Source organism: Solea solea, chromosome 21 (assembly GCF_958295425.1).
Source record: "Solea solea chromosome 21, fSolSol10.1, whole genome shotgun sequence".
Taxonomy (NCBI): domain Eukaryota; kingdom Metazoa; phylum Chordata; class Actinopteri; order Pleuronectiformes; family Soleidae; genus Solea; species Solea solea.
The window spans coordinates 20,429,418-20,444,294 of NC_081154.1; the positions used below are offsets into that span (position 1 = coordinate 20,429,418).

General features: G+C 36.3%; 2 protein-coding genes across 2 annotated transcripts in view; one reads left to right on the forward strand and one right to left on the reverse strand.

Moving 5' to 3' along the window:
* The first annotated feature begins 7,731 nt into the window (after positions 1 to 7,731).
* On the forward strand, positions 7,732 to 11,488 carry ankrd22 (ankyrin repeat domain 22). Its single transcript, XM_058621783.1, has 6 exons — positions 7,732 to 7,821; positions 9,828 to 10,019; positions 10,108 to 10,215; positions 10,322 to 10,399; positions 10,900 to 10,998; positions 11,180 to 11,488. Exons 1-6 carry the CDS (start codon positions 7,801 to 7,803, stop codon positions 11,252 to 11,254), a joined length of 573 nt encoding a protein of 190 aa, XP_058477766.1. The 5' UTR covers positions 7,732 to 7,800; the 3' UTR covers positions 11,255 to 11,488.
* Positions 11,277 to 14,877, reverse strand: part of lipf (lipase, gastric) — a 4,068-nt gene continuing 467 nt past the window's right edge. Inside the window, exons 2-11 of the mRNA XM_058621741.1 lie at positions 14,777 to 14,877; positions 14,411 to 14,522; positions 14,041 to 14,239; positions 13,836 to 13,945; positions 12,732 to 12,868; positions 12,374 to 12,520; positions 12,225 to 12,296; positions 12,047 to 12,115; positions 11,854 to 11,964; positions 11,277 to 11,713 (exon numbers count right to left, since the gene is read on the reverse strand). The exon at positions 14,777 to 14,877 is cut by the window's right edge and continues 43 nt beyond it. Of these exons, the coding sequence (XP_058477724.1) occupies positions 11,591 to 11,713; positions 11,854 to 11,964; positions 12,047 to 12,115; positions 12,225 to 12,296; positions 12,374 to 12,520; positions 12,732 to 12,868; positions 13,836 to 13,945; positions 14,041 to 14,239; positions 14,411 to 14,522; positions 14,777 to 14,877 (1,181 nt within the window). The 3' untranslated portion in view covers positions 11,277 to 11,590. The remainder of the gene's footprint in view (positions 11,714 to 11,853; positions 11,965 to 12,046; positions 12,116 to 12,224; positions 12,297 to 12,373; positions 12,521 to 12,731; positions 12,869 to 13,835; positions 13,946 to 14,040; positions 14,240 to 14,410; positions 14,523 to 14,776) is intronic.

The following is a 14,877-nucleotide window of genomic DNA, read 5'->3' on the forward strand; positions in this document are numbered from 1 at the left end:
TTCATTCACATGTTCATTTAACTTTTTATTTATTCAGATGTTCATTCACATGTTTATTCACGTGTTCTTTCACATGTTCATTCACGTGTTTATTCACATGTTCATTCACATGTTCATTCACATGTTTATTCTCGTGTTCATTCACATGTTCGTTTAACTTTTTATTTATTCAGGTGTTCATTCACGTGTTCATTCACATGTTCATTAAACTTTTTATCTATTCACGTGTTCATTCACATGTTCATTTAACTTTTTATTTATTCACGTGTTCATTCATGTGTTTATTTAACTTTTTATTTATTCACATGTTCATTCATGTGTTCATTTAACTTTGTATTTATTCATGTGTTCATTCATGTGTTCATTTAACTTTTTATTTATTCACATGTTCATTCATGTGTTCATTCACGTGTTCATTCATGTGTTCATTCACATGTTCATTTAACTTTTTATTTATTCAGATGTTCATTCACATGTTTATTCACGTGTTCTTTCACATGTTTATTCACGTGTTTATTCACGTGTTCATTCACATGTTCATTTAACTTTTTATTTATTCACGTGTTCATTCACATGTTCATTTAACTTTTTATTTATTCACGTGTTCATTCATGTGTTTATTTAACTTTTTATTTATTCACATGTTCATTCATGTGTTCATTAAACTTTTTATTTATTCATGTGTTCATTCACATGTTCATTTAACTTTTTATTTATTCATTTGTTCATTCATGTGTTTATTTAACCTTTTATTTATTCACATGTTCATTCATGTGTTCATTAAACTTTTTATTTATTCACGTGTTCATTCAAGTGTTTATTCAGGTGTTCATTCACATGTTCATTAAACTTTTTATTTATTCACGTGTTCATTCACATGTTCATTTAACTTTTTATTTATTCAGGTGTTCATTCACATGTTCATTAAACTTTTTATTTATTCACATGTTCATTCATGTGTTCATTAAACTTTTTTATTTATTCACGTGTTCATTCACATGTTCATTTAACTTTTTATTTATTCACGTGTTCATTCATGTGTTCATTTAACTTTGTATTTATTCACATGTTCATTAAACTTTTTATTTATTAACATGTGTTAAATGTGTTCATTTAACTTTGTATTTATTCACATGTTCATTAAACTTTTTATTTATTAACATGTGTCAAATGTGTTAATTTAACTTTTTATTTATGCATATGTTCATTTAACTTTTTATTTATTCACGTGTTAATTCACGTGTTCATTCACATGTTCATTTAACTTTTTATTTATTCACATGTTCATTCACGTGTTCATTCATGTGTTCATTTGACTTTGTATTTATTCACGTGTTCATTCATGTGTTCATTTAAATATTTATTTATTCACGCGTTCATTCACATGTTCATTTAACTTTTTATTTATTCATGTGCTCATTTAACTTTTATTTATTCACGTGTTCATTTAACTTTTTATTTATTCATGTGTTCATTCACGTGTTCATTTTACTTTTTATTTATTCATGTGTTCATTCATTTGTTCATTTAACCTTTTGTTTATTCACATGTTCATTCACGTGTTTATTCATGTGTTCATTTAACTTTGTATTTATTCACATGTTCATTCATGTGTTCATTTAACTTTTTATTTATTCATGCGTTCATTCACGTGTTCATTCATGTGTTCATTTAACTTTGTATTTATTCACGTGTTCATTCACGTGTTTATTCACGTGTTCATTCACATGTTCATTCACATGTTTATTCTCGTGTTCATTCACATGTTCGTTTAACTTTTTATTTATTCAGGTGTTCATTCACGTGTTCATTCACATGTTCATTAAACTTTTTATCTATTCACGTGTTCATTCACATGTTCATTTAACTTTTTATTTATTCACGTGTTCATTCATGTGTTTATTTAACTTTTTATTTATTCACATGTTCATTCATGTGTTCATTTAACTTTGTATTTATTCACGTGTTCATTCATGTGTTCATTTAACTTTTTATTTATTCACATGTTCATTCATGTGTTCATTCACGTGTTCATTCATGTGTTCATTCACATGTTCATTTAACTTTTTATTTATTCAGATGTTCATTCACATGTTTATTCACGTGTTCTTTCACATGTTTATTCACGTGTTTATTCACGTGTTCATTCACATGTTCATTTAACTTTTTATTTATTCACATGTTCATTCACATGTTCATTTAACTTTTTATTTATTCATGTGCTCATTTAACTTTTATTTATTCACGTGTTCATTTAACTTTTTATTTATTCACATGTTCATTCATGTGTTCATTAAACTTTTTTATTTATTCACGTGTTCATTCACATGTTCATTTAACTTTTTATTTATTCACGTGTTCATTCATGTGTTCATTTAACTTTGTATTTATTCACATGTTCATTAAACTTTTTATTTATTAACATGTGTCAAATGTGTTAATTTAACTTTTTATTTATGCATATGTTCATTTAACTTTTTATTTATTCACGTGTTAATTCACGTGTTCATTCACATGTTCATTTAACTTTTTATTTATTCACATGTTCATTCACGTGTTCATTCATGTGTTCATTTGACTTTGTATTTATTCACGTGTTCATTCATGTGTTCATTTAAATATTTATTTATTCACGCGTTCATTCACATGTTCATTTAACTTTTTATTTATTCATGTGCTCATTTAACTTTTATTTATTCACGTGTTCATTTAACTTTTTATTTATTCATGTGTTCATTCACGTGTTCATTTTACTTTTTATTTATTCATGTGTTCATTCATTTGTTCATTTAACCTTTTGTTTATTCACATGTTCATTCACGTGTTTATTCATGTGTTCATTTAACTTTGTATTTATTCACATGTTCATTCATGTGTTCATTTAACTTTTTATTTATTCATGCGTTCATTCACGTGTTCATTCATGTGTTCATTTAACTTTGTATTTATTCACGTGTTCATTCACGTGTTTATTCACGTGTTCATTCACATGTTCATTCACATGTTTATTCTCGTGTTCATTCACATGTTCGTTTAACTTTTTATTTATTCAGGTGTTCATTCACGTGTTCATTCACATGTTCATTAAACTTTTTATCTATTCACGTGTTCATTCACATGTTCATTTAACTTTTTATTTATTCACGTGTTCATTCATGTGTTTATTTAACTTTTTATTTATTCACATGTTCATTCATGTGTTCATTTAACTTTGTATTTATTCACGTGTTCATTCATGTGTTCATTTAACTTTTTATTTATTCACATGTTCATTCATGTGTTCATTCACGTGTTCATTCATGTGTTCATTCACATGTTCATTTAACTTTTTATTTATTCAGATGTTCATTCACATGTTTATTCACGTGTTCTTTCACATGTTTATTCACGTGTTTATTCACGTGTTCATTCACATGTTCATTTAACTTTTTATTTATTCACATGTTCATTCACATGTTCATTTAACTTTTTATTTATTCATGTGCTCATTTAACTTTTATTTATTCACGTGTTCATTTAACTTTTTATTTATTCACATGTTCATTCATGTGTTCATTAAACTTTTTTATTTATTCACGTGTTCATTCACATGTTCATTTAACTTTTTATTTATTCACGTGTTCATTCATGTGTTCATTTAACTTTGTATTTATTCACATGTTCATTAAACTTTTTATTTATTAACATGTGTCAAATGTGTTAATTTAACTTTTTATTTATGCATATGTTCATTTAACTTTTTATTTATTCACGTGTTAATTCACGTGTTCATTCACATGTTCATTTAACTTTTTATTTATTCACATGTTCATTCACGTGTTCATTCATGTGTTCATTTGACTTTGTATTTATTCACGTGTTCATTCATGTGTTCATTTAACTATTTATTTATTCACGCGTTCATTCACATGTTCATTTAACTTTTTATTTATTCATGTGCTCATTTAACTTTTATTTATTCACGTGTTCATTTAACTTTTTATTTATTCATGTGTTCATTCACGTGTTCATTAAACTTTTTTATTTATTCACGTGTTCATTCACATGTTCATTTAACTTTTTATTTATTCACGTGTTCATTCATGTGTTCATTTAACTTTGTATTTATTCACATGTTCATTAAACTTTTTATTTATTAACATGTGTTAAATGTGTTAATTTAACTTTTTATTTATGCATATGTTCATTTAACTTTTTATTTATTCACGTGTTAATTCACGTGTTCATTCACATGTTCATTTAACTTTTTATTTATTCACATGTTCATTCACGTGTTCATTCATGTGTTCATTTGACTTTGTATTTATTCACATGTTCATTCACGTGTTCATTCATGTGTTCATTTGACTTTGTATTTATTCACGTGTTCATTTAACTTTTTATTTATTCATGTGTTCATTCACGTGTTCATTTTACTTTTTATTTATTCATGTGTTCATTCATTTGTTCATTTAACCTTTTGTTTATTCACATGTTCATTCACGTGTTTATTCATGTGTTCATTTAACTTTGTATTTATTCACATGTTCATTCATGTGTTCATTTAACTTTTTATTTATTCATGCGTTCATTCACGTGTTCATTCATGTGTTCATTTAACTTTGTATTTATTCACGTGTTCATTCACGTGTTTATTCACGTGTTCATTCACATGTTCATTCACATGTTTATTCTCGTGTTCATTCACATGTTCGTTTAACTTTTTATTTATTCAGGTGTTCATTCATGTGTTCATTTAACTTTGTATTTATTCACGTGTTCATTCATGTGTTCATTTAACTTTTTATTTATTCACATGTTCATTCATGTGTTCATTCATGTGTTCATTCACGTGTTCATTCATGTGTTCATTCACATGTTCATTTAACGTTTTATTTATTCAGATGTTCATTCACATGTTTATTCACGTGTTCATTCACATGTTTATTCACGTGTTCATTCACATGTTCATTTAACTTATTATTTATTCAAGTGTTCATTCATTTGTTCATTTAACCTTTTGTTTATTCACATGTTCATTCACGTGTTTATTCATGTGTTCATTTAACTTTGTATTTATTCACATGTTCATTCATGTGTTCATTTAACTTTTTATTTATTCATGCGTTCATTCACGTGTTCATTCATGTGTTCATTTAACTTTGTATTTATTCACGTGTTCATTCATGTGTTCATTTAACTATTTATTTATTCACGCGTTCATTCACATGTTCATTCACGTGTTCATTTAACTTTTTATTTAGTCATGTGTTCATTCACATGTTCATTAAACTTTTTATTTATTCATTTGTTCATTCATGTGTTTATTTAACTTTTTATTTATTCACATGTTCATTCATGTGTTCATTAAACTTTTTATTTATTCACGTGTTCATTCAAGTGTTTATTCAGGTGTTCATTCACATGTTCATTAAACTTTTTATTTATTCACGTGTTCATTCACATGTTCATTTAACTTTTTATTTATTCACGTGTTCATTCATGTGTTCATTTAACTTTGTATTTATTCACATGTTCATTAAACTTTTTATTTATTAACATGTGTTAAATGTGTTCATTTAACTTTTTATTTATGCATATGTTCATTTAACTTTTTATTTATTCACGTGTTAATTCACGTGTTCATTCACATGTTCATTTAACTTTTTATTTATTCACATGTTCATTCACGTGTTCATTCATGTGTTCATTTGACTTTGTATTTATTCACGTGTTCATTCATGTGTTCATTTAACTATTTATTTATTCACGCGTTCATTCACATGTTCATTCATGTGTTCATTTAACTTTTTATTTATTCATGTGCTCATTTAACTTTTATTTATTCACGTGTTCATTTAACTTTTTATTTATTCATGTGTTCATTCACGTGTTCATTTTACTTTTTATTTATTCATGTGTTCATTCATTTGTTCATTTAACCTTTTGTTTATTCACATGTTCATTCATGTGTTCATTAAACTTTTTATTTATTCACGTGTTCATTCAAGTGTTTATTCAGGTGTTCATTCACATGTTCATTGAACTTTTTATTTATTCACGTGTTCATTCACATGTTCATTTAACTTTTTATTTATTCACGTGTTCATTCATGTGTTCATTTAACTTTGTATTTATTCACATGTTCATTTAACTTTTTATTTATTAACATGTGTTAAATGTGTTCATTTAACTTTGTATTTATTCACATGTTCATTTAACTTTTTATTGATTAACATGTGTTAAATGTGTTCATTTAACTTTTTATTTATGCATATGTTCATTTAACTTTTTATTTATTCACGTGTTAATTCACGTGTTCATTCACATGTTCATTTAACTTTTTATTTATTCACATGTTCATTCATTTGTTCATTTAACTTTTTATTTATTCACATGTTCATTCACGTGTTCATTCATGTGTTCATTTGACTTTGTATTTATTCACGTGTTCATTCATGTGTTCATTTAACGTTTTATTTATTCATGCGTTCATTCACATGTTCATTCATGTGTTCATTTAACTATTTATTTATTCACGCGTTCATTCACATGTTCATTCATGTGTTCATTTAACTTTTTATTTATTCATGTGCTCATTTAACTTTTATTTATTCACGTGTTCATTTAACTTTTTATTTATTCATGTGTTCATTCAGGTGTTCATTTAACTTTTTATTTATTCATGTGTTCATTCAGGTGTTCATTTAACCTTTTGTTTATTCACATGTTCATTCACGTGTTCATTCATGTGTTCATTTAACTTTATATTTATTCACGTGTTCATTCATGTGTTCATTTAACTTTTTATTTATTCCCGCGTTCATTCACGTGTTCATTCATGTGTTCATTTAACTTTTCATTTATTCATGTGTTCATTAATTTGTTCATTTAACTTTTATTTATTCACGTGTTCATTTAACTTTTTATTTATTCATGTGTTCATTCACATGTTCATTTAAGATTCAAGATTCAAGATTCAAAGTGTTTATTGTCATATGCACAGTAAAGAAACACGTTTCCCTGTACAATGAAATTCTTACTTTGCTGTCCACTCAAAAAAGAATTTAACTTTTTATTTATTCATGTGTTCTCTCATGTGTTCATTTAACTTTTTATTTATTCATGTGTTCATTCTTTACATTTATGGGTGGAGTGGCTCAGTGGTTAAGACGGTACCCTGTGTGCAAAAGACTTCATGATTTGCCAGTTCAGCTCCATCCCTGGCGTGTTGTACTCAATTCCCTTGTAATTTGCTTTAGATGAAAGTGTCTGTTAAATGACATGTAATGTACTTTATGTGACTTTTCTGTATCTCCTGATGTTTTTAGGTCACATTGTTTGTTTATTCAAATATTATTTACATTAAGAAGACACACACCCATACACACAGTGTGTGTGTGTGTGTGTGCGTGTGTCTCAGCCTGTCCTGTTTGTCTTCAGGCTGATTCCAGTCAGAGCGGAGGCGCCTCCCCCTCTGACGTCACTGGTGTGTGCAGGTGAAAACAGTTCGCTCCTGATTTGAATAAAACTGTCACTTTTCATTGGACCGGAAGTGGGTGGTGTTTGATGTCAAAATAAAAGCCAAACTTGTAAAGCAGTCTTAATTAAGATCATTTAATCCACATAAATTGGAATCATGTATGGCGTCATGGATTTCTCTGGTCGCTGTGATTTATATTTTTGTCAAACTGTAAAAAATACAGCAGGTCTCAGTTTCTCTGTCTTTCATTTTGAAACGTGACACCGGAGGTGGGCGTGTGTTTGCCCGGCGCGTGCCTGTGCGCGTGGCCGTGTCCAGGTATGTGATCGTCGGCAGTCATGGGGATGTTTTACTCTCACGTAAGAACTTTTTTTTTCTTCCGTCTTTAGACATTAATGTGTGTTTTTCTGCTGCATCATCATCGAGTTTATGTCTCTCTCACACACACACACACACACACACACGCAGACACACACACATACACACACCTACAGCTGTGAGGCGTTCAGGTACAGAGTAAAAAATAACTTACATTTTTAAATGATGATTTGTTTTACTTAATATTCACATTTAAGAAGCTGACAAATCACAGAAACCCATCTGAATTATTAATATGATTCATCAGTGATCGAATTTCTGCGATTTGATGAATCATTGCAGCTCTAATCTGAAGAAACATGTTTATATAAATCAGGTTTGTGCTGATTTAAATTCTTTAATTCTCATTTAATTTGTTGTTGTTTTAGTTCTCAGTATAACTATATAAACTTATTTTGTTAAAAACATCAACAGAGAATTGAAACAAAATCTACTGTGACTTTAAACACTGTGTGTGCATGTGTGTGCGGGCGGGGGCGTGGCCTCAGCTGTTATCACTTACAGAAGAATCTCGGTGTCAGAATATTCTAAGGAATTTAGGTGTGACAGTAAATGAATGAGTGATTTATTTACAGATGTTTGCAGGTTCCTTGAATGCATCGTCATTTGGTTCCTGAACATTTTATAATCTATAATCTTTATTAATCCCTTAATCCTTCTGTGTGGGGAACTCCCTCCACTCAGAACCTTCCTCAGTTTATGACCTGTCCGGATTCAAACCTGCGACCCTCCAGTTACAATCCACTGATCAATGTGTGTTTGCAGAAGTGTTGACATTTCTGAGGGACCATGAATGCATCTCCTAGCTGCTCCTCTAATGGTGCGCTCCAGTTGGAATTTCCAAGTTGAGGGAAGTCATATCAACCACTTCCCACTGGTCCTTGAAATCCTTGAAAAATTGGGAATTTGGGGAAAAAAAACCAATCCCTTGAAAGTTTTGGAAAATAGCAGACGAGTCATTGAAAGGAGTTCAGTTGATGTTTAGATAAATGTCTCCTGACGCCACCTGCTGTAGACGAGGCGACGCAGGACAGACGTGGAGACGTCTTTACTCCTCTGTCTGTCTGTCTGTCTGTCTGCCTGTCTGCCACTGATTCTGTAAAAATAACAAATATCAACAGTGATATCAAAACAACAGTTCACTGTTCAGAGTGTGTGTGTGTGTGTGTGCTCAACTTCACGGCTCACACACTAACAGATGCTGCTCTTGTTGTTGTCAAAACAGACGGAGCAACGGAACGCAGACAAGTTAGCTTAGCATTTCATATGAGCTGTTTGTTGTCGAGCTGTGATATGAAAACTGTTGCGTTCCACTTTTTTCCCGCCATCTGTTTTTGTAAAATGCTGCCACACTGTGATGTCTTTGATGTATTTGATGTCTTTGATGTCTGGCAAGGATGACTGACTGTAGCTCAACATTAAATAAAACCACAGGACGTTCTTTAATCTGTCTGTCTCTGTGGGTTGGGCTAATCTAAAATAGTGAAATCAAGGGGGGTGTTCTCTGAAGACATGCTGTTACCTGTGAAACAGGGGTGCTCTGAAAACACCCCCATTAGCACTTGGTACATTCCTCCTGATGAAATCAAATGAACCACAGACTGTATGAAATGAACATGGAAGAAAGTCAACCAATCAGAATTTGAGTGGAACCAGAACTTCTGGACTCATAAATGGACCAGTGGACTGGGACTTTACTGCCAGACTGGACTGTACCATGATGATGATCAAACAGCTGAAACTTTACGTCAACTCTGTCAATATTTACTCATGATGTGTGTGTGTGTGTGTGTGTGTTAACCAGTCAGACAGGTTTGTGGTCTCACACAAACACACACCTGTAAACTATCAGAGTGTGTGTTTCACTTTCTTTCTTCTTTCATTTACAGAAGTTGACCTGACCTCTGACCTTTAACCTTTTTATTTCTCATATTATTATCAGTGACTTTTGTTTGTTGTTGTGTTTGTTTGGCCCCGCCCCCTGCAGCCGGCGTGTCAGGCAGCCTATGACGGGGACTTAAATGGTCTTTACCGGCTCCTGAAAGACGACCCAAAAAACCTCGACATCCAGGAGAGACATAACGGGGACACGCCCCTCATCGCTGCCTGTCGCCGTGGAAACGTGTTGACAGTCAAATACCTGCTGGACAACCAGGCAAACGTCCACCTGACCAATAAGGTTTGACTTTGACCTGATGAAGTCATCGTGTGTGTCCGTGTGTGTGTGTGTCGCCTTGTTTTGAGCTGTGTGTGTGTGCGTGTCTCAGAAACAGAGGACAGGTCTTCATTACGTGTCTAAGAGGACATTCTCTCTGCTTGATTACCTGATGATCACCGTCCTCATGCCCATCCTGCTGCTCGGCTACTTCCTCATGGTGCGTTCACTGGCACCTCGGAAATGTTCAGTTCCTTTTTTTAATGTGGAAGGAAATTAAACATGGTGTGTGTGTGTGTGTGTGTGTGTGTGTGTGTGTGTTACAGTTACAGAAACAGAGACAGAGAGTGAGACTGATGGAAGTCGTCCTGAGCAGCAACATCAACGTCAACGCTGTCGACTATGTGAGTTTAACGAAAGACTATCTGCATCGTCTATGATGCCTACGTCACGTGATCACGCCTACGTCACGTGATCACGCCACGTGATCACGCCTACGTCACGTGATAACGCCTACGTCACGTGATCACGTCTATGTCTCTCACACGAAACCTCATAGAGAAAATCAGTGATTTTAACATCACACACACACAAAGGAGTTGTTGATCCACTTCTGCCTCAATCACTGAGTTCTAATGTCTGATTTTAGTGAATTCTGCATTCACAGCTAAAATCACTGATTTTCTCTATGAGGTTTGGTGTGAGAGAGTGAGTGGATTACCAACGTCTGTCTAACAGTGAGATAAAGACGAGATCATGTGACGTAGAGTTTGTAGAAACTTAAATTGACGTCGATTTTTGTTAAATATAGTAAAATATCAGTTTTTCCTCAGGCTGAAAAACATGAACTATCCCTTTGGTCTGAACACTGTGTGTGTGTGTGTGTGTGTGTGTGTGTGTGTAGAAAGGAAACACAGCTCTTCACTACGTCTGTGAGAGGAAAAGTCATCGTCTGGTTCCTCTGCTGCTTCACAGAGACGCTGACACCAGCATCCAAAACAATGTACGTGTGGACACCACTGTGGACAGAGGACAGAGGACAGTAGACAGTGGACAGAGTACAGTGGACAGTAGACAGAGGACAGAGTACAGAGGACAGACGACAGTAGACAGTGTACTGTGTACTGTGGACAGAGGACAGTAGACAGTCCTCATGAGATGCTGTCTCTTTGTGTCTCATGCAGGACGGGGAGACAGCGCTGGACGTCGCCGTCAGACTGAAGTTCACTAAAATCGTCTCCCTGCTGAAGACGCAGTGATGGACAGACATGAGGACAGAGACAGATTTCTAGGTTTGATTTAATTAAAAGCAAAAATAGTCATGTGATCTTACTGTAAACAAACATTAAGCCCCGCCCACCACATGACCTCCCGTGGCTAATGCTAACATAACACTTGAGTAACATTTATCATAAGAGGTCAGTGTGATGTCATTAATGAGGGGGAGGGGCCAATGATCACACCCCTTCACAATAAAAGCATATAAAATCAAAGTCTCTGTTTGTTTGCTGCGTCAGTCACGATGGACGCACAGAACACACGGCTGTCCATGCGTCCTCACATCGTCCGTCTTCACCGTGTGGTCGTGGCGCCCTCTAGTGGTGCTGCTGCAGCAGCTGCAGGATGTCAGGAAACATCTGCTCAGGAGCGTCCAGGCCCCAGATGAAGTCCAGGTGTTCCCAGTGTTCAATGCGTTTATGGAAGACCAGCTGAGGGACCTGCAGAGGACACCAGGACAGGCGGAGGACACCAGGATAGGCGGAGGTTTAAGTTTTTACATGACTTCATCTTCATCAGTGTGATGTCACTAACATGTCCTAACATGACAACCTGTGACCTTTGACCTTGTTGGACTCACCTGAGTGCGGAGCACATCGACGTCTTTGGGGTCAGCCAGTGTGTCCTGACCCCCCGAGAACAACGCAGTGGGAACCTTCATGTTCTTGACATGATACTCAGGGGGAGTGGACTGAGGACAGAGACACAGGGACAGTGAGGACAGACACAGGGACAGTGAGGACAGACACACGGTATATGATATTCAGTCTCACCTGATTATAATGTTTCATGTTTCCTGAACGTCCAAAGTCAAACGCCATCAGTTTCCCTTCATGAACAGCCTGAGTCGACAAGATAAACAACAACAAACAAGAGGATAAAATAAACAACAACAAACAAGAAAATAAACAACAACAAACAGAAGACCAACAACAACATGGACACTGTCACCTGGGCCCAGTGGATCATGTTCTGGACAGACGTCCCTGCAGGACAGTGTGTCGTATAAACCGCAGTCCGACTCTGGAAACATGAACACAAACAGTTGTTTACAGAACAGAAGTCATGTGACCTGATCCACTTCCTGTTTTCATACGAACCATGTTGAGGTTTTTCTCGTCAAAGCCACAGAGGACAAAGAACAAGTTTCCACAGAGTTCACTGAGCAGCTGCTTCCCACACACGTGTTCAGCAAACCACTTGATCTGGTAACTCTGAGGCAGGAAGTCCCGCCTCCCAAACACCTTCTGCATGGGGAAGCACACCATCAATACATCGTCAATACACCATCAATACATCGTCAAAACACCATCAATACATCGTCAAAACACCATTAATACATCATCAATACATCATCAATACACCATCAATAGATCATCAATTCATCAATACACCATCAATACATCATTGATTAGATTAGCTTGTTAGCAGGTAATCAGATTAGTTTATGAGTCTTACCCAGATTAGCGGCTCAGGCAGGACGGACATCTTGGTCATGGGACTGTGCGTGAAGGCGACGGTCGCCACCGGAGCCAACGCCACGAACAACCGGATCTTACTCGACAGTTCAGGCAGCGTGGAGAACGCTATGAATGCTGGGTAATAAGAGACGCAGTGAGAGACGCCAACAGACGTGTTTCAGTGTTTGTGTGTGTGTGACTGTGTGTGTGTGTGTGTGAGTATGTGTGTGTGACTGTGTGTGTGAGTATGTGTGTGTGTGACTGTGTGTGTGAGTGTGACTGTGTGTGACTGTGTGTGTGTGAGTATGTGTGTGTGTGACTGTGTGTGTGTGTGACTGTGTGTGTGAGTGTGACTATGTGTGTGTGTGTGTGTGTCTGTGAGTGTGTGAGTGTGTGTGTGTGTGTGCGTGTGTCACCTGTTGTCGTCCCCTGTGAGTGTGACTGTGTGAGTGTGTGTATGTGAGTGAGTGTGTGTGTGTGAGTGAGTGTGTGTGTGTCACCTGTTGTCGTCCCCTGTGAGTGTGTCTGTGAGTGTGTGTGTGTGAGTGAGTGTGTGTGTGTGTCACCTGTTGTCGTCCCCTGTGAGTGTGTCTGTGAGTGTGTGTGTGTGAGTGAGTGTGTGTGTGTGTCACCTGTTGTCGTCCCCTGTGAGTGTGTCTGTGAGTGTGACTGTGTGAGTGTGTGTATGTGAGTGTGTGTGTGTGAGTGAGTGTGTGTGTGTCACCTGTTGTCGTCCCCTGTGAGTGTGTCTGTGAGTGTGACTGTGTGAGTGTGTGTGTGAGTGAGTGTGTGAGTGTCACCTGTTGTCGTCCCCTGTGAGTGTGTCTGTGAGTGTGACTGTGTGAGTGTGTGTGTGTCACCTGTTGTCGTCCCCTGTGAGTGTGTCTGTGAGTGTGACTGTGTGAGTGTGTCACCTGTTGTCGTCCCCTGTGAGTGTGAGTGTGACTGTGTGAGTGTGTGTGTGTGTCACCTGTTGTCGTCCCCTGTGAGTGTGAGTGTGAGTGTGTGAGTGTGAGTGTGTGAGTGTGTGTGTGTGTGTGTCACCTGTTGTCGTCCCCTGTGAGTGTGAGTGTGAGTGTGTGAGTGTGTGTGTGTGTGTCACCTGTTGTCGTCCCCTGTGAGTGTCCGATGTAATAAATGTGTTGTTGTCTCGTTGTCTTCAGGATGTGATTAACGACGGCAGGAAGATCCTTCAGAGCCATTTCATCATGACTGAACACACACACACACACACACACACACACACACACACAGGGGTCAACGTGATGTCACAGGGGTCAACGTGATGTCACACAAGCGTTTTGTACCTGAACCTCCAGAACTGGTCCTGGTCCGGGTGAAGGGTCCGGTGTCTTCTGGACCAGGTGTTCCCTCGGCTGTTTCCTAACCACACGTCGTAGCCGGCGTCGGCGAGCACGTATCCCAGGCTGCTGTTTGGCGGGTTAGTGATCCAGTTACTGCCGGCGGCGAGGAGGCCGTGCTGGAGCAGCACCGCCGGACGTGGACCTGCAGGGACCACAGACCAGAGACCAGGTTCTGAGGTTCAGGGGGTAAAGCTCAAATGTTTAAAAACAGGAAGTAAAACCTTCAGCTTCCTGTTCCCGAACTTTGTCCTCACTGAGAGATATGTGTGTGTGTGTGTGTGTGTGTGTGTGTGTGTGTGTGTGTGTGTCTGACCTGCAGTGTGTTTGTGTCCTTGTGGGATCCTGTTCACACTGAGGATGTACCCGTCCTCCGTCAGAACCTCGTGCTCCTCTGCTGTGTAACCCCAGTGTCTGATAATTTCTGTCTGAACACACACACACACACACACAGGAGGGCGGAGTGACCTCTGACCTTGTATTGATCAGTGATGTCAGCTGATAAACGAGGTTAAAGTCTGTGTCGACACAGCACAGGATTTTCAGAATAAAAGATTTAGAAAAAACAGTATTTTCCGCATGAAAGCACAGCGTTTATTGACCCGATGGTTAACCTGCAGGTTAACTCACGGTTAACTAGCAGGTAACTCATGTTAACCTGTGACACTAACCGAGTACTTACGATGTTCATGTTTACTTCAGGGTCCAGGTGTAATGGCGAGTGTCGGTGGACGTCATGTGACCTCAGGACAGATGAGTGGACACTGACCGGTCCACAGAGGA